The following is a 20,379-nucleotide window of genomic DNA, read 5'->3' on the forward strand; positions in this document are numbered from 1 at the left end:
ATTTGCATGCACTGGGAGATAGGCCAAGATGCCATTATTAATCGTTTACCCCATTTATCATTTACTGATCATCTTTGTTGAGTCCTAAACCTGGTGGCCTCTGGCTAGGGAAGGCAGGAAGGAGGAAGGCTCTACACTGGCTGAATTAACAGGATTAAAGGACAGGGGAAGGGCAAGTCTGCTTATTGAAGTTCAAAGACCTCGGACTTGCCTCCCTCAAAAGCCAAGGCTGTCTCAATATGGACAAGGAAGCAGGCTTGCTTCCTTGCACCCCTGGAAGGGACGGTGAGACCCCGCTGGCCCCAGATGACCAATCCAGATTAGGCATTTAACTCCTGCAGGATGAGCGGATTTCGAGTGAGGCCTCTGATTCCACAGGGCTCCCCAAAGGTGTTTCAGGGCACGGCAGATACCCTGAGATTTAAATCGAGGTTGCTGATTTGGCTCCACTGCTCGTCTCCGCCAAAAGGATAGGGACCAAAGGCATTAGCCTTTGTGCATCTCTCAACCTAGGAGCCCCTGGCACAGACTAGATACTGGAATATACTGAAATGAAGCGAATAAAAGCAGGTAACTAACGTGAGCGTTTGTTTACTATGTGCCCCTCTTATCACTTTTAATCTTCCCAACTCTAAAGCAGGTACTGTTATCCCCACTTTACCAACAAAGAACTGAGATAGAGGGGTTAACTGGCCAAGGTCAGTGGAGTGAGTTTGTTTAACCATTACACCACCCCCTCACTCCTTTCTAGTCCAGGTAAGGGCAAGGCTTTGCACAGATAAGGGACTCAGGTTGAATTGTTATTATCAAATTAATTAAGACAAAAGTCTTTTAGAAACTCTGAATTATTTTATGTCTTCCATTTTTCTTAGAAGCAAGTGGAGTGCAGGGTATTAAATAAAGGCTATTGAAAAGGTACTAAATAAAGATGATTAAACAATAAATAAAGGGTACTAACTAAAGGATATTAAAAAAATAAAGATGCCAAAAAGAAGCCCCTTCATTCAGCCTCGGGAACCTTTACAGATCAAGGGTTCAAGGAAGTTAAGAATCACAGCTCCAAGTCAGGCTGTTTCCGCAGTAAAATGAAAAGTCTTCACAGCTTATTTCCTTTAATTACATCATAAACCAAAAATTAGAACATACAGGAAACAATAATAGTTACATAACAATTTACTTTATATATTCATATATAAAAAAACATTTTTTTTAAATTTTTTATTTTTTTAGTCCAAAGATTTTTAAAGCAAAAGGAATCCTCTACTGCCACCTTGGATTTTATTTATTTTAAATAACCCTCCCTCCCTCCCCCCATCCTCAAGCGCCAAAAGTACTGGGTGGAAACACAGTCGCTTGGACAGCTAATGGAGGCTGGTGTTAAGTCACCATGTAGGGAACTGTGTGGGCCCCAGGGACCGGCTAAGTGTTGGGGCAGGCCTGGCGGAGAAACAAGCAAGCGGCAGCTCCCACACACCGAAGCTCTCACACCAGAGCAGGCCGAATGGCTGGACAAGGCTTAGGCCAGACAGCAATGCTGGGGATCAGACCCTGCTAGTCAACCATCCTCTGCATTTTACCCCTTCCTCAGGGGAGTGGGGATGGAGGCTGGGCAGTGCCAAGGGCGAAACAGCCTGTTCTGAAGATAAAAATTTCTCCCACAGCACCATTTACCCATCCATCTCTGTCCCCAAGTAGAGTCTGAAAGGCAGGGGTAGTCCTCACAGTCCTCTGAGCTCTGCACAGGCCCCGTCTCTCAGGTCTGTGCTCTCAGGGTCACTGGAAGGTGGGTAAAGGTGAGGAGAGCAGTTGGGAAATGACCGAGGCAGGTTACTTGGAAACAATTCCTGGGAGGAAAAAGGAGGCAGCCAGAATGGGAGGCATCTGAAGGGTGATCATAAAACAGGAATGGAGAAAGGCAAAATTAAGAAAGCCTTTCTCTCCCTGTAGTAACCCTTCGGACTGGGTAGTCACAGATCCTCAGGGGCCAGCTCTGAGAGCTGCAGCATGATGAGAAAAAAACCCCCACAAGCATCTTACGATGAGCCCCAACTCATGGATCTTATATATGTTAGAGGTTAGTGTATAATTTGGGGGTAGGGGAGTAAGAGAAGAAATCTCAGGTTCACCTCTTCCTGTACTTACTAGAAATCAACAGTCATAAGAGAAGCACAGATAAGAAATTATTTTTAAGGGAAGGAAAAAAATGATGTAAACCCAGAAAAGTAGCAGCAAAGGTTTCACTTATTACAGGTCTATTATATAGCACTAGGGAAGAAAATCATTCAAGTCTTTAGGGGGAAAAGGTAAAGTAATTAATCAAACCATGCCAGTTAGAGACTCCTTTTCAAGTTAGGATTTTCTAAGACTTTAGGTTCTCATTCGCTAGTGCCATAAAAAAAAGAAAACACAAAATAGAATAATGACTTCAGGGGCTGAGAAGGGTTAGGCTAAGGTAAGAAACACATACGTGTATGTGAGCAGCAGTGTAGTAGAGATTTGAATGAATAACAACAAGTAGTATAAGAGACAGTGACAAGCTAAAGCTTAGTGGGGTAAATCTTTCTTCATCCACTTCAATTAAAAAAAAGAAAAAATCACTTCAAAGATTTCCCTGGGTTCTTGGGGATATGGCAGAAGAGAACAGGTATGTGTCTGAACACCTCTCTTCTCTTATCTCTCCCTGGGGTGGGGATTCTCATTTACTGCCTACTTGCTCTTGCCGTGGTGAAAATCATGCCCAGAAGCCGATGGGAAGCACTGGTGGTGTTCAGTGGGGCCAATCCCCATCTGGAGGACACTGGTTAGGTGCGTAGAAGGTAGAAGCTCTGCTTGCCACTAAGAAGGGCATGGAGTTCATGACATGGAGAGGAAAGTAAACCTACTCACATGTGAGGCAGCTGTTTCTACATATTCAGGACAGATGCTTGTACCTGAAGCAAAGTACCCCAGTTCCAGAACGGATTCTCTCCTCTACTTTGAATGTCAACTATCATTTCCCCACCCCAATTCATCAAAACAAGACACTGAAAAACACAGAAAATAAATAGGGTCAATTGATATAGTTTTGGTTGTTCATGGTTCTTTTTCCTAAAAGGGCAGTGAACTACCCTGGCTGAGGAAGCACTGGGTCTCAACACCTATGAACCAACCTCTTCTAAGGGGTTACTCAACAAACACAAAAGGCAGAGACGGAGGAAGTGCATTACGGAATTTTCTTAACACACACTTGAGTTTGTCCAACAATTTTTTTCTCTGCTGAAAATTAAGGGTAACTCTCTTGGGCTCCAAAGATTCACTCAGACTCAGCTGAGAAGGTCTTACTGACTTTCCAAAGGATCAAAGGCTTCAGAGATGCAGAACTGATGTTCTTAAGAATAAAAATGGGCAAAATAGGTAGACTTGCCTTGGGAGGGCACGCGGGGGCGGGGGCGGTGCTGCAGAAGTCCTTCACGCAGAAAACTCACTTGCCTCAAATGGTAGTTTCTGGTAGGTAGAAGGTTTGTCCCAATAGGGGAGATTTTAAAATTCAGAAGCCTCAGGTCCCATCCCTAGAGATCTGGCAATTGTTTGGAGGTGTTTATATTTAACCAGCAAGGTTAGAGCAGCATGTTCTTTGCTGGAGAACCAAGATGTTAAGTCTGGGCATCTGGATACAGCAAATATAAGCCAAATTTTATTCCCAAATTACCTGGGTTAATTATACCCTATCGACATGGTTGTATACAGCTTTCTGTATCTTCCAATCTTACAATTAAAATTTATGAGAGAAATAAAGGTGAGGAGAGGCTGAGACTATTAATTCCCCTCACTCTCCTGACACTTTAGTGTTCTTTGGTCCAAGATCATTGTAAGCAGGAGGGTTCTGCCTCAAGACCTCCAATGAAACATCCTACATGTCTCCTCAAACAAGACGACTAATTCACATGGCCTGGGTTTGAGGTGGTTAAAAATCCTAGAACTGGTGGGCAGATAGAGAAGGCAATCTTTGTATAAAATGTTCCGGAAGCTCAGAGCATACCACTGAAAGGGTCTGTCAGCCAGGATGCACAAGGATAGAAATCTAACCTTAAATCATGCACACAAGGAGGGAAAAAGCACAACAGTCCAATTTCCTCTCTCACTAGTGGCAACTGTCATAAGCAATCTGACTTTCAATAAACATTAAATGGACAAGGGTCCACCATGATCAAGTGTTCCTCCCCTCTAAACAATACAGTCACCAAGGATAGGCTGCCCACAGGCAGGCAGGAAACCACCTCTTCTTTCCAGGGACACTCTCACACTTCCTAACAGCTTCAAACCAAGACAGGTTCCAATTCATACTTTGTTTAGCTCCCCCCATGGCATTAGCGGGTTATCAGGCCAGTAACAATGCATTTTACAAGGCAATTAGAAGAAATAAAAGAACTTGACTGCTATATAGCATTGCAGCTATACTGAACCATTCAAACGTTTGGAAAGCCCCAAATAAAGCATCATAAAAATATTTACCAGGTTGCCCTCTAAAATGTGATATAAGGAATATGAAAAATTTCTGACTGATATGTCTGCTAAATCAACTTAATGGATGTGGAAATTTATAAAAACCACTTAAGAAATACTTTTACATCCACTAAAGAGCAGAATAGGAGGAGAAAACATTTTTTTACATAAAGCATGATGTGCTTTCACATTCCAAATATTGGAAACAGGATGAAGGCAGATTCTCTTATTCCTCATATCTAACAGTTTGATTTCAAATTCAGTAAGCAAACATCAAAGATCACCCAGTGAAAAATGGCCTGAGCTACATGACAGTTACTGAATTCAAGGCTGCCCAGGATAGTTTGCCCAGATCAGGATAAGGATCCAAAGAGGAAGCTAAACTGAAGACACGAGACAAAATTAGCAGCATTGCTGGGAATGAGATGGAAGCTTTCAAAATAGAGGGCAAGGATGGGTATAGGAAGGACATACGAGAAGTCAATGCAAAAAAAAAAAAAAAAAAAAAAAAAAAGCTGGAATCATCACCTTGATGGGGCCAATGAAGGTGTAAAAGATACTGATGATGCTAAAAAATGTAAGGGGAAAAGGCTGCTTAGGAAAGAGATGATCCAGATGTATAATAACTTTGAGGGCACCTTCTTACTTATCCCAAATCTCTTCTCTCCATTCACTCTGTATTTTTTTTTTATTATTGAAGGCATATTGCGGAGTGGCTCTGGAGTCAGACAAATGGACCAATAAGTTTTTCCTAAGGAAGAGTTTTTCCTACATCTGTAAAGCCTTATTGGATTTTCAAGAGTGTCCCTGAACATGAGACGGGAAATACTATGTTCAGATGGCAGGGCCCTTCCACCTGACCAAAACTTACCACGTTCTGCGTTCTCGAAGTCCTGGTACATGTCATCAGCTGCCGTAGGTTTTAGATTGGCATAAAAAATACACGTCCTTCCAAGCTTGATGGGCCAGAAGTTTGCTTCAGAAAGAAAGGAACAAGGTTCCTGCCTGACCACACACGTACCAGTGCTGCACACTCCAGGGCCTTTATTCCCTCACCTGACTCTGTTCTCGGCCCAGACAGGCAGGGCTCGCCTCCACATGGACCTGCACATGGGTACCCTCTTTGAGAACAGAAACAGCATTTCCAAGACCTTCATGTACTGGTGAATAGGGTTTTTTAAATAAAGAAGTACCTCAAGAGCTTCAACTATTGGGAAATTCGAATCCACACTCACTAATAAATCAGGGTTTTGTTCAGACACTGTTTTTTTTTTTTTTTAAAAAACACTTGTACATTAGAGCAGCTGCCCCCTAAATATTCTTCTTTTTAGTTTTATTTGAGTGAGGACCCAGGGATCTGAATATTATCAACCACATCTGGAAGTGTGTGTGCACATGTGTGTATCTGTGTATGTGCGGTATAGCCAGGAGAGTGGGTCTCACTTTAAAAAGTATATTCCTTATATGGTAATCTGAAAAGAGGATAAGGGAAGGGAAATGAAAAACACACATAATCTGAGCTTAAAAGGGCACAATAATAAAATGGGATTTAAAATAACTTAAGTGCTAAATAATGGTGGATAGTATAGATTCCTAGGACCTTTTCAACTGATTGCTTGTGGAAAAACAAATCACACTTTATTCTTACATACGCTGGTAGAACCAGCACCTACGGCATTAAAACAAGCCTGATAACAGCCTGGCTCATGCAGAAGATGACCTAAGATTATAGTGGACTGCACATGAATGTCCTAAAAGACAAAACGTCACCCTCCTAAAGATCACACAAGGTCTCTAACCTTGATGTTTAGAAGTCTACTTCTCGTACTTCAGAAACTCATTTTATTTCCCTCATCCTCCATGATTTTTCTTTCTTTTTTTTTTTTAGTGGGGGGAGCTTCTTCTTTGACTCTGAGTCATGGGCACTGAATTCCCTGCCCTCAGCTCTGGTGACCAGGCTGGGAAGAGGTACTGAAGCCCCTACGTCCTCTCCATGTCCTCTTTCTGCTGCCCCAGTGCCCTCACCTGGCTACTCTAGTATTTCATTCACAGAAACTCTGGAGCACAAGAGAGATATGGCTGACAGGTTCTGGTCCTTTGAGGCTCCAACATTAGATATGATACCATCAACACTGACATACAGTTGACCAGCTGTGATAGGGTCATTCTTGAACCCCTGATAGGCTGAAATGGGGGGAAAAAAGAGAAACTACCCGGCTCGACTGCACAACTCCTCTAGCAGCATTCCTGCTAAAGCAGAACAAACCCTCAGAGACACAAATCTTAGATGCCACTGATCACACCTAGATTTCGGTGAATACACAACACATCTGAGCTTGGGTGGCGGCAGCTTTCAGGTTCAGTTTTGGGATCTGCCATTCCACCCTTTCCTAATAATGCATTTCTCTCTCCTTATTAAGTTAGATGGAAGGAAAAATGTGCAGGGGGAATACTGGGCGTATCATGCATATTATCATGTATCACAAGATATAACAGAAACCAAAAGGCAAGGTTTGTTTTCATCGAAATAGTCTTAGCTCAATTTCTTCTCATAATTTTTCTTGCTTTTGTTATAGTTTCCCTTCAGACTGGCAAAGATTCAGGCAGGGTCCCCTAATGGTAAAATTTAGAATTAAAAAAATATTTATTGATAATGTCTCTTTAAAAAATGTTTGGTAACCCCAACTAATCCTCCAAAATGCAGACTGTAAACATAACAACAGCAAAGGAGTAACAATTGAGTGTGAGTAAGCAGACTACGCACAGATGACAGACCGAGCAAGAGTGCAGGAGGGAGCAACAGAGAATGAAAGACAGGTACACAGTGTGCTACAGAAAGTGACAATTTGAGTGAATAAGTCATCACTTTGGGACCACAGCGATTTCAATGCAACCATTTAGGAAACCTCTGGGCCAAATACTAAAACACAGGAGGAGGAATGGACAAGCCTTCTTTGTGAGCATGCTCAGCATGTTGGCATGGGAACAAGGAAGCACAGAAGCTCTGTAGTCATCTTACAATGGATGGCTACCATTTACAGGATGCAAAGAAATCTTCTCTCTGGTCCCTGGATACAACATGTATTGTTTTTCTATGCTTTCCTTGACCCTGGAGGACTGCAGCTGCTGTTCCAAAATTGCCAAAGAAACCCCTTAACAAAATAAAGAAACCACAGTAGCAGTAACACTGGGTTTGCTGGAATGCCCCCTTCCGTCTACCTTGCTTCTGATTTTCTTCTGGGCACATCCAACAGGAATGGTTAAGTTTTACCAATCCACATGATAAAGCCAGCACAAACCCAATCCCCTGGTCACAGAGACAGAGTGGGTGGGGGTGAGAGCCGGTATGTGTATGTATGTGTGGCTCTGGGGATCTGGACGCTGCCCTCACTTTGTAACCTTTGCCCGGAACACTGGGGTCACTTCCAATGGAGATCCATGGTAACTCTAGAAGTGTCATTAAATACTCAGTTCACCGAGGTTGACCACCTCCATGGTCATAGGATGATGCAGCATCTGCAGAAGCGCTGTCTGCTGCCCCCTACTGATGGGGGTGGAGTGACAGGTGCGAAGTAGGCGTGGACTTTAATATTGGGTAAATGGGTCTGAAACAAGACAGAAACATGACTAAGAGAGAGGGTTAAACAGAAAGAGCAATGTTGCTTTTCAGAAACACCACTGAGGGACTGAGTGTACATGAGGGCAGGGCAGAGGCTGAGCACAGACGGGATGTTGGGAGACCTGGGTTCTACTTTGTACCATCCCACGTTATTCTAAAAGACCAAGAAATCTCACCTAACTTTAGTAACTGCTTCCGGGATAATAAAACTGGGGAAAAAATTCATGCCAATCTCTTAACCTGTCCCAAAGGGGTTCCCAGAGCTGGAAGAAATTATATAAGCTTAAAAACTTAATTTTTTCCAAGCCATTATGGACAATGTTTCTTCTGATATTTTAAAAAGACCTCATTATCCTCTTTTAACAACATGTTTCTAATTTTTACTACATAGTTTCTAAATTCCTACTATGCTCAAGGCACTGTGCTAGTTACGTAAAAGGGCTGCAAAGATGGTCAAGATGGAGATCCTGAACGGTGGGAAGTGAGACTTCTTTGTAGTGCGGATTTGCATTGCCCGTGTGCTTGGTTGGCCAAAAAGGGTGTATGCGTTTTTTTCCTGAATATATTAGGGGACTTATAGTCTAGACATGCACATAAATAGCTACATTAGAGGGTCAAAGTGCTAAGTGACTCTTGAGGATTCAGAGGTGGAAGAGACTCCTGACAGCCAGGCAGGTCCAAAAACCCTAATGTACGTAGGCCATAGAAGACGCTCTGGTTGACCTGTGGCTCTCCTGCTCTTTTGGTGTTGAAGAGATATGGGTACAAGGCCTCCCCACTGCAGTTATGTTCTCAGTCCTCTAGGTCTGAAGGGAGAGGTGGAACTGAGGTCAACTGGAACTCAAGATGAAGTGGGCTGCTCCTTTATGCACTCAGATGCCGTAAGGCCAACATGGGTATTTTTAAAGGTTGACTGTAAGGGCCAAATGAACACAGTGCCTTTCCCACAACAGGTGTCAAGCAGATGTTCCAATAAATGTCTGTTGAGTTGAATAATCCAACATATAGATTCATCCAGTCTTTTATAAGCTCCTTGCTGGCAATCTGTCTTTTAGTCATTTGGCTATACATGGGTCTCTCTATTATGAGGATGGGGCAAAAGGACAAGGTAAAAAACTACGTGATCCATTTGTTGCCTTAAAAAAATATGAACCCCAGCAAAACAGTCTGATATGAAGGGAAATACAAATTAAAATTTTAAATCCCATTTAACTAAATATTTTCTTTATGTTACTCCTTTTTTTCCTTTAGAACCAAAATCTGGCATGTGCTTTTTTGAATCTGGGCATGTTATTAGAGAGACTCTGCTGGGAGGAGATCTACTTTTCGTCCCTTCAGTGGGTATTTTCCTACCAAATATCTGGAACAACAGGTAAGAACTATCTACCCTTAGGTTTGCTCTCCATCTTTTTTTCTCTTTGCTGAATGTCCACATAAATATAAATAATCACAGGAATCTAAATCTAAAAAAAGGAAATGGAGGGAAAAAATAAACAAAGAAGGAAAGGGTGCTGAGAACACTAGAGCCAGAGGGTGATGCCACCATCTTTACCCTGAGTCTCTTGATTCCAGCCCGTGTGATTTGCTGGCAGTCATAGAGTTCTATCCGCTCAAGGCTGTGACAGCTCTTCAAGTGCTCCAGGGATGCATCTGTAATTAGGGGGCAGTTGTCCAGTTCAATCACCTCCAGCTGGTCATGGGCGCAGGCCCCGTTCCCCAGGTGACGAATTCCATCGTCTGTGATCAGCTCACAGTGAGACAGACTCTGTAGCCAAACAGAGCAAGGAAGGACACTGAAATATTTAATGGCATTCTTCTACCCAGAGGCCTGTGTGCAACCAAAAAGAAGAATTTTCTGGTTTGAGTCTGAAGGATATGGAGCCATCACTGGAGCCATGTGGTGAAATAAAGAACACATACTAGAGTTGCTGGGGTTCTGCTTTTGACAATCAATGATCATTTCTCTGTGTGATTCTAAATATATTTTTTGAATTCCTATAATGACTGTGAAATAGTTGATAAACAAAGAATCTCCCCCCACGCTCTCCACACACAAATTATTGATACTTTTCTTCTCTACAGGGACAAGTGGGGCCCAAGCTTTTCCTGTAAAAAGTTTTCTGGAATTTGGACTAAATGTTGAATACCTGGTGCAGGGGCATGCCCAAATAGTTAATTAACCTAAGATGACTCTTACAGCTGTAAGATGTGGTCACCTCTTCACTTTACGAGTTTTCCTTAAACCCCTGGTTCCTCCATGCCAAACTCAGAACCCTCGACCGAAACATAGTTTAATGTGCCACAAAACACCAAAAATAAGCCTAGGTACAGAATAGTCAACCAGAATGCTTTCCCACAGTGTTACTGGAAGCAGTAGCAGAGAACGACCCCTAGTAAAGCCTTGATTGGTTCTATTTTATAGGAACACTTGGTCCCAATGTGAAGCAAACCGTATTTCAGGCCATCTCATCTCCTGGATCTCTGGAAATTTAAGCACTGTTCAGGCTGGAGTCTAATTCATGTGGGAGCGAGAACTCATACTCTCCATGTCAGTTTTCAAGCTCCAAGCATTGATGCAGAAAATGTTTAACTTTTCCAGTTTCTATCTCAGTTTCTCCCTTCACGCAGGTCCTCCCTTGGTCCTCTGTAAGTTGACAATTTGGAGAAATATGCTTTCCCCAAATGGTAGCCAGGCACCAAGATGAAAGTAAGAGCTGGGTTTTGATTAAATCCAATAGATACATAAAACTTCTACAGTCAAACTCACCAATACTTGAAGTCGAGGACAGTGTATAGAAAGTTGGATTAATGTGCTATCTGTTATCTGAAAGAAACATATAAGTTTATTTTAGGTATAATTCCCAAAAACTCATAGGTCATACCTCATTCTTGACTACACTAGTATTTTAGACTGATATCCTGATATAAATCATCAAATAACAGAATCGTAAGGTTGAAATCCCATCAGCTACCAGAACCTGTTCTTCTTCTTCTTTTTTTTAAAAATAAATTTATTTATTTCATCTATTTTATTTTGGGCTGCATTGGGTCTTCGTTGCTGCATGCGGGCTTTCTCTAGTTGCAGTGAACGGGGGCTACTCTTCATTGCAGTGCACAGGCTTCTCATTGCGGTGGCTTCTCTTGTTGTGGAGCACGGGCTCTACGTGCACGGGGCTTCAGTAGTTGTGGCTCATGGGCTCCAGAGCACAGGCTCAGCAGTTGTGGTGCATGGGCTTAGCTGCTCCGCAGCATGTGGGATCTTCCCGGACCAGGGCTCGAACACGTGTCCCCTGCATTGGCAGGCGGATTCTTAACCACTGCGCCACCAGGGAAGCCCCAGAACCTGTTCTTTGAGAACCTATCCAGGCTGGGCTTAAACTCATCTAGTCATCTTTGAACAGGTCTGTCGAAAATTGTTTGTTTTTGAAACAAATGAAAATGTGTTCCCTCATAACTTCCACCCACTGGACTTCGTTTGACCTCCTTAGAACCATCACAGAAGTGAATCAGAAGACACTGCTCCATGAAAAAAATTAATGTAGGAACATCCTCAAATTTTTAGATATCTGGCCCATATTTTTATAAGCCATGTCATAACTCAGGATTGATAATTGGCATGTCAGGTATTTTCCCTAAGGGTGGCAGAAAGAGGCTGCTGCTGGGTTAACTATGAACATTCAGTAAGGAAGAACTCCTGAAGGAAGAACAGTCTTTTATAGTTATCTTAGGATGGAGAGTAAATCAGCATTTCTTTTCAAATTTCTCTCCAATTCTGAGATTGTTGTTATAAGACACATAATTTCACAGGGGCTAAGAAATGGCAGGGGTGGGGGACTGGAGTGGGCAGGCGTGTGCACATCACTCAGAAGGACTAACCCTGGAAAGGACACACAGGACATTTAGGCATGTGCAAGAAACAGATGGATGTGAATAACTTTTACTTTAATAAGAACTAATAGGGACTAAGTACTGTCTGGATAACAAGTAATTTAGAAAAATTGGCGTCTATAGTTATTGAAGTATCTTCTCTTCTTTATATTTACCATTAAAAAAATTCACTGTTCTATCTTCTTTTTAGGAGTCCCTCTTTAAAATTTCTCCCCAGCCAACTAATAAGCTGAAAGCTCTTAAAATGGGTAATAAAAAAAACTGTTGATAAGAAGCTAAGTCTGCCTGCCTGAAGGGCAGGGCTCCATACAGAGGTGGGTCTCGAGGGTTAACGATGTAAGGGGCGCAGTTGGGTCTCCAGGGTTAATGATGTAAGGGGCGCAGGGTCCAGTTAAGCTAAGAAGGGGCAGTGATATCTATCACTGTGCTGGGCCTTTCATTATTTATTAGCATCATAACCCTGTAGGTCTAAGGAAATATCTTAGTATCTTTTTTTTTTTTTTTTTTTGTGGTACGCAGGCCTCTCACTGTTGTGGCCTCTCCCGTTGCGGAGCACAGGCTCCCGACACGCAGGCTCGGCGGCCATGGCTCAAGGGCCCAGCCGCTCCGCAGCATGTGGGATCTTCCCAGACCAGGGCACGAACCCGTGTCCCCTGCATCGGCAGGCGGACTCTCAACCACTGCGCCACCAGGGAAGCCCTATCTTAGTATCTTTATGGTCTAAATGCCTGAGTCTTCTTTTTTTCCAATGGCAACCTTATTGATGGCATGTATTTTCCTAGTTCCTTAGCAAAAATACCATGAGCACCTCTGCTGGCACGCCCGGAGGACACCTCCGGTGTAGGGAATTGAACATTCTGATGTGGATGTATTGTGTAAGTTTCTATCATAATATATTTCTGAGTAAAAATCCACAACCTTACCTGAACACACTCTTCCAGGTCCATCTTTTCAAGCTCATGGCAATTCTATAAGATACAAACCCAAACATTACAGTACAAACATTTAAAACTGGGAAAAAATTAAGGTCAGAAAACTAAGAAGTAGTATTAAATAGACTGATGAAATCTTAAGAGCTTCAGTGTTGGTGTCATTCTTATATCACTTCCTGCCTTATTCCATTAATTACACATTTTAAAAAAAAATTTATTTTTATTTACTTATTTTTGGCTGCATTGGGTCTTCATTGTTGTGTGCGGGCTTTCTCTAGTTATGGTGAGCGGGGGTTGCTCAGCAGTTGTGGCGCAGGACCTTAGCTGCTCCGCAGCATGTGGGATATTCCCGGGCCAGGGCTCGAACCCGCGTCCCCCGCATTGGCAGGCAGATTCTTAACCACTGCGCCACCAGGGAAGTCCCTAATTACACACTTTTAAAAGGCCTTTATCACCTTGAAATTTCTCGATTATTCCACACTTAAAGTATCTAACATCTTAAAAGTCCAAGGGAATAAATTTCCTGAACATTGATACTGAACTAATACAGAGATCCTTTCAACCAAAAATAATTTAATGAAAATGATTTCTTTGTATTTGTATCAAGGGAATTTGTATGACCTCATCTAGTTATGCCATGGGCTGCCCCCCCACCCCATTAGAATTCCACTGATCTGCCTGAAAGCAAATGCCCTTCCCATGTTCCATTACACTGGTCAAAGATGGTATAATTTTAAATACTATTATTATACAGTGATTTACAAACTACTCCATGTATTAAAATCTTGTGGAGAATACAGAAAATCTCTTAAAACCTCTCCATTTAAATCAGGCTTACATATTTCTTTCAACATTACTCTCATCCACCAGTTGCATACCAAATAACCAAATAAGCTTCTTTCAAAAGCACTAGGAAATTCCCACTTAGTTTAACTTACAATCTTATGAAGAGGCGGAAAATCAAGTCTCACGAAAGAACGTCATGTTCTCCAATGCACATCTGCCTTTCCAGAGCAGCTGCCTGTAGCTGCAGCCCAAGGACGCTCAGGAACACCAGCCACAGAGAGGTCCCCCCACATCCTACACCCTCAATTCTGCTGCCATTCCACATTTCCCTCATTGCTCATTCTTCTGAAATTAAAAAAAAAAAACCCTGAACAAAACCTACAGAACCTGAAGAAAACACTTACCCTGGCCAGAGTGGTAAAGCCTACATCTGTTAGTTGAGAACACCTTGCCACTTCTAATATTCTGTTAAAAAAAACAAAGTGAAAGTCAACCCATTGGTCCCTGAAAACTGGGTTTATTAAAACAGCAAGAATTTAAGAAAACAACCTCTTATTCCCTAAGGACTATATAACACGGAGTTACATTCACAACTAAGCAAGTCTGTATACAGATCTTGCTATTCATTTTCATGGAGTCTTCATAAAGTGGTCCTGTAAATACCACATTTTAGGGTGATGCAATCAGAAGAATATAATAGAAGCTTGTAGTTAATGCCAAGATGCATGAGAAGCGCATTTAAAAGCCTTCTTGATGGCATACTGCTTACCCCCAGAGGGCAGCCTGCTCCTAGAAAACAAAGGAGATGCAGATAAATACTCTGTCCCAGTTAATCTGTTGCTGAAGTAAATTATTCTCTTTCCCTATTTTACATGTAGGCTCACTAAGATTTAAATAGCTTTTCAAAATACTATGAAGGGACTGGTTAATCATAGGCCTGTCCCCAGTATGAAATTCCATACTTATGAAAAAATACCCTTCAGCTTCCTGCCTCCTCCCACAGGCTCCCTGGGAGGCCCAGTGGAGAGGGCAGCTGAGCCCCTATCCGGAACTGCTGAACACCACCCTAAATACCAACCACAGGGCTGGGGAATCAAAAATAGTAGCTCTTCTTTGTGAAAAGTCTGGTGGTGTCTGCACGACAGTACCAAAGAACATTGTATGTTTGCTTACAAATTACTAAAGAAGTTGAAAAAAAAATAAAGCTAAAGTATAAGGAATCATTATCAACTGACAATCAATTAAAATACTGTATCTAATGGGGAAGTATGACCTGACTGAACCCAACTTTTAAGGATCACATTTGAGAGCCTTTCTTTTCTAACAATAAAATAAACCATGAAGGAGAATGGAGCTGAACATCCCTGTCTTTAAAACAGAAAAAGGTACTATGTAATATTTTTTAGAGAGAAGACTGGCTACCTCCTCAGCTCCTGGAGAGTATTCTACTCTAGGCTTCCGAGATTACGAAGGCCCATGGCCAGGTGATTACAAAAAAGTTTTAAGAAAGTTTTTATTGGTTTACAATGATTCTTATGTGTAAGACAAGTGGTTTCATAGGTTCTGGAGCTGCACTGCCTGAGATTGAACACTTGCTCCTGCACTTACTAACTGTGAGACCTTGAACGGGTTACTCGACCTGTGCTTCGGTTTTCTCACCTATAATCCAGAGATACTAACAGTGCTTATATGGTGTTATGATGATTAAATGAATTAATATTTGTAAATAATTTAAAACAGTGGCTGATGTTCAATAGATCATAAGTACAATGTAAGTTTTGTTTTAAAGAACAAAAAAGTTATATGGGGATTATCCCTATTTATTACAAAATAGTGTGCTGTGCACTCTTACAAAATCAATATGGGCTTGATACCATGTGCATGCTAACACAGCATTCTTAGTAAATATTCAGCCAATCCTGTATTTAGGTAGAGATGAGGAGCCATAGAGAAATAAAGCTTGCTTTAAAAGACCAGCTGCACAAAGGAGGAGCTGTTTTTTCTCTTTAAATACTCCCTGCTATGTACCTGGCATCATTACCACAATAGAAATGATCACAGGGTGGGCTTCTAAAAACTTTCTTCAGAAAGGAATTATATGAAAGCATTGATAAGAGAAAATGCCTTTATTTCTTTTCTCAAGTAACGTGATAAAATGTTGATACTTTTCTAGTAGGGACAGCCAAGAAGCAGAAAGTGAGGACTACTACCCCTGGGTTCAGGCCAATTACATGTAACCAAATGAGGTACAAAGCAGGTAGGTGCGCATCTGAAAGGGTAGTAGTGGCCTTGTAGTGCCTACCTTAAAAAACTCAAGGTTCCAAGGAATAAATATGAGTGAAGGAGGCCACTGCTCCTTTCCCCTGATTTTTTGAGATAAACAAGAAATGTTTACCTAAGCCGTGGGCAGTTCTGGCCTAAAGCGTTCAGGATGGCGTCTGTGATGTTGGAGCAGCCAGAGGCACAGAGGGACTGTAACTTATGACACCCTCTGCATATAGTAATGAGACCTTCATCTGTGATTTGCTAAAAAAAAAAACAAGAGGGAAAAACCCCCAGTTATTAGTAACTTGGCAGAAGATAAAGACAGAAGAAAGTTACCTCTGTGAAATAAGTGCCAAAAAGAAATAAAAGCAGATTTGATATTAACCATGTAGCAGACCTAAAAGAAAATGAATACACTTTGTTTCTTCCTTCCAGTTCCTTTTGATTTACTTTTCAAGAGAATCTGTGCTCATTTCTGGTGCAAAGGGAAGAAGCTATAACAGGGTTCTTTTAACCTAATGGGACTGACAGAACTGGGAACAGATGGGGTGCATCATGGTGTAGGTTCAATTAAATGATTTTAAACCTAGAAAAACAGATAAAAACAGCAGTATTTTAATAGTATAAATGCATTTACAAGTTCAAAATTGATACTGATATTAAGTTACTTTAAAAAAATGAAACAACCTGTGGATCATAGCTGTAATCTCATATCAACCATAAATCCATTTATTTCTAAATTTTAGTTTTATAATATAAAGACTATCCTACATGGAAACAACCTAAATGTCCATCGACAGACGAATGGATAAAGAAGATGTGGCACATATATACAATGGAATATTACTCAGCGATAAAAAGGAACAAAATTGAGTTATTTGTAGTGAGGTGGATGGACCTAGAGTGTGTCATACAGAATGAAGTAAGTCAGAAAGAGAAAAATAAATACTGTATGCTAACGCATATATATGGAATCTAGAAAATTGGTACTGATGAGCCTAGTGGTAGGGCAGGAATAAAGATGCAGATGTTGAGAATGGACTTGAGGACACAGTGGGGGAAGGGGAGGCTGGGACATAGTGAGAGAGTGGCATGGACATATATACACTACCAAATGTAAAGTAGATAGCTAGTGGGAAGCAGCCGCATAGCACAGGGAGATCAGCTCGGTGCTTTATGACCCCCTAGAGGGGTGGGACAGCTGATTCACTTTGTTGTACAGCAGAAACTAACACAACATTGTAAAGCAATTATATTCCAATAAAGATGTATAAAAAAAAAGACTATCTTAATTTAATGGAGATAAATAGTTGTATCCAACTCAAATATAATTTTGTATGTTTTAAATTATTATAAAATGAAAAAACACAAAAGATGTTACATTAAAAAAAGATGCCATATATAAACATCTTAACATGTTGGATATGATCAGCATTTTAATTTGTCCTGATAGATTTGCTAATTTTGTGTAAGCCTCAGAATAAGGCTCTCCTGTCATTTCTGTTTAATCAAACAGTATTCTTAGGTTGCAAGGACAACTGAAGAAAAAATGAAACTTTAAATATTCACTGCTTAAATCAGTATGTTCTCAGTATTATAGAACTGAAACATACAGATGAAAAATGGATGCTAAGGCAGATACAAGATCTGTCATGAGAATAAATTGATGAGGCATGTAAACATGTAGAAGTACCTTAAAGTGCCACACAAATGTGACGTACAGTTATTACTAAACAAGGATAACTGAAAGAAATGTAAATAAAGAGAGAAGCAGCAATCCATAAACGTGCATATTTAGCAGGCCAATGGAGTTTGTGTCACACATTATCAACAAAATACTGGGAGGGCTGTGCTGCCTTTTCTTTCTTAATGTTTTGAAGTCTATAAGGGATTACTGAGGAAGAAAGTCATATTACCAATAGTTTAAATTGCTAAAAGAGCAAAATCTACTAAACTTTTATGTTTTCAAATTAGTCAAGAAAAAGAGACGCATTAAGTGTGTACTTTGGTCACTTCAGTAGTTTTGGGCAGAAACTTCAAGAAGTGTCATGAATGCTGAGAATCATTTCATCACATTGTACAGAATGACAGAAGGAATGACTCATGCCCTATGATCTGGGTGAAGGTAAACAGTAAAATAAACATATGACAGAGCTGGTTCTTCATGCTTATCAATTGGTTTCTGTCTGCTGGAAGGATAAAGGAAATGAAACTAAAATGGCAAACAGTAGGTATGGTATATATGTATTTATATGTATGTGTGTGTGTATGTACATAACATATACACACATACACAGAGTGCACATGTGTATATTTATGTATGTATATAAATAAAATCTGAAGATGTGCAAGAACAGTTTTTTCTTGTCACTGTAAGATGATGGTTTCGTGTTTACAATAGCTGTGTAAGATCTTTCTTTCAGGCCAAATATTTGTTTCATAAATGAAAGTAGGCAAATTCTGGTAGTTAGCAACTATGGAAATCAAAATATCATTCCTTTAACTCAGTCTCTAGGAGCCTCTGAAACAGATCGCTATCAGCACCATCCCTTAAGGGTTGGGAGGGCAGGGTGTTTATTTATTATTATTTTATTTATTTATTTATTTATTGCAGTACGCGGGCCTCTCGCTGTTGTGGCCTCTCCCGTTGCGGACCACAGGCTCCGGACGCACAGGCTCAGGGGCCATGGCTCACGGGCCCAGCCGCTCCGCGGCATGTGGGATCTTCCCGGACCGGGGCACGAACCCGTGTCCCCTGCATCAGCAGGCGGACTCTCAACCACTGCGCCACCAGGGAAGCCCCAGGGTGTTTAAATTGTACAAAACGTGGCCCTATATGTGTCACCTTTAAACTAAACAACCACTATGCTCTAAAGTTTCAGGTGACCAAACAAGAAGGGGAGAGTATTATACACAGAAGGCTTAGCAAAAACAAAGAAAACCCTCACCAACTTTTTTCATTGCTATGAGAGGCTCTCACTCCAAGGCAACACACATATGCAATTTTCAAGGCAAGAGGGAAAAGCTAAAGGTGTATTGTCAATGTTCTAGGATCCTGAATAGTTTCAGCAAATTCTGAGCAAAATTCAGGGGGTTTGGGATAGACACAAAAAAAGCTGATAGTCTAAACAAGCCAAATGTGAACTACAAATACTACTTGAAAATAATTTAAAGGGTACATTTTGCTTGTCATCTGCTTATATCAATGATTCCCAATAGCCATTACTCCCTGATAGATGTTAGTCAGTGTGACTGCAATTAATTTACCAAAAATATTTTAAATGCCGAAGTCTGTGAAAAATTTACTTCTAAAAAGTAGAGTTTTCTTAAGTAGAAGAGAAAGGGGTGGAGCTACAGTTTAGCTTATTTGGAATTCTGTATAAGCTACCCTCTATCTCATCTATGTCAAAGCCCCTAGGGGCGAGTACTGTTGAGCATTTAAAAAGTCATCTATGATTACTGCGTCACCAGGGTTGAAGTAGACAAACTACTGGTCTTTATGACTGAAACTCTTACAATAATATTATTGAAATGAATTACTAATACAGAAGAGTTATGGGAAGGACTGCTTACTAAGCAAGTCTGCAAGTTCAGAGTCACCAGTTCAGGACAGTGTGCACCTATGTACTTGAGAGCTTCATCTTCTAGCTAGAAAGATTAAAAAGAGAGAAGAAATTATAACTGACATTGTTTAAAATATTAAAACCTTAAATCTTAAAGATTTAAGAGTGTACACATTCATCAACACATTCTAAATATAGCCAACCAACTTTCAAAGGAACAAATGAACCAGAAACAATGAACAACGATCATATAAACGTGTAATTCAAATAATTAGTACAGTTATCAGTATTTGTTATCAGTTCTGACCACGTCAAATTCATATTATCACCAAATCAAGGGAAAGATAAAATAAACATTGCCTAATGTTTATGGATTTTTCTTCTGATAAATTAAAGATGCCTTGCAGCATTTTGCTGAGGGATTTTGAAACTAAAATAACCTTCACATTGCTACGCTCCCTGTAAAGTTTCTTAACAACAAACTTTTGGGAACAGGAGCTGAGAAAGAAATCTGTAGTTTATCTGCTGCTGGAAGATCAGTGCTATGCATACAGTGCGGAGAACAGATGGCAAGTCATTGACTATAATGATGCATCCCAATCAATATTTTTCAGGATTCCATAAATAACCAGGAGCTCAAGTTGTTGTTTTAAGGCGGTCATACTTTCAAAGCTCTGTTTCAAACCGTGGGAATCCTCCCTTCATGGTGAAAGAATGAGGGCATTTTTTAATAGAATACAAGGCATGGTTTTAGCAACCATTAATAAAATAAGGTAATAAGAGCCTAGCCCTACTCTGTCAGTCACTTCTAAACCCAGTCTTGATCATTTCCTTCCAGGTGTTG

General features: G+C 40.8%; 1 protein-coding gene across 5 annotated transcripts in view; it reads right to left on the bottom strand.

Annotated features, from left to right (window-relative positions):
• Window positions 1-7,266: 7,266 nt before the first annotated feature.
• Window positions 7,267-20,379, bottom strand: part of FBXL20 (F-box and leucine rich repeat protein 20) — a 95,674-nt gene continuing 82,561 nt past the window's right edge. For 4 of the 5 annotated variants that reach the window (XM_060080873.1, XM_060080874.1, XM_060080875.1 and 1 more), the window contains 7 exons: window positions 19,546-19,620; window positions 16,103-16,233; window positions 14,112-14,172; window positions 12,913-12,957; window positions 10,869-10,925; window positions 9,654-9,866; window positions 7,267-8,087 (listed from right to left, as the gene is read on the bottom strand). In XM_060080873.1, the coding sequence (XP_059936856.1) occupies window positions 7,980-8,087; window positions 9,654-9,866; window positions 10,869-10,925; window positions 12,913-12,957; window positions 14,112-14,172; window positions 16,103-16,233; window positions 19,546-19,620 (690 nt within the window). In that variant the 3' untranslated portion in view covers window positions 7,267-7,979. Of the gene's footprint in view, window positions 8,110-9,653; window positions 9,867-10,868; window positions 10,926-12,912; window positions 12,958-14,111; window positions 14,173-16,102; window positions 16,234-19,545; window positions 19,621-20,379 lie in introns of all 5 variants that reach the window. The other variant, XM_060080876.1, reaches the window with a different exon arrangement.

This window comes from Mesoplodon densirostris, chromosome 18, assembly GCF_025265405.1.
Source record: "Mesoplodon densirostris isolate mMesDen1 chromosome 18, mMesDen1 primary haplotype, whole genome shotgun sequence".
NCBI lineage: Eukaryota > Metazoa > Chordata > Mammalia > Artiodactyla > Ziphiidae > Mesoplodon > Mesoplodon densirostris.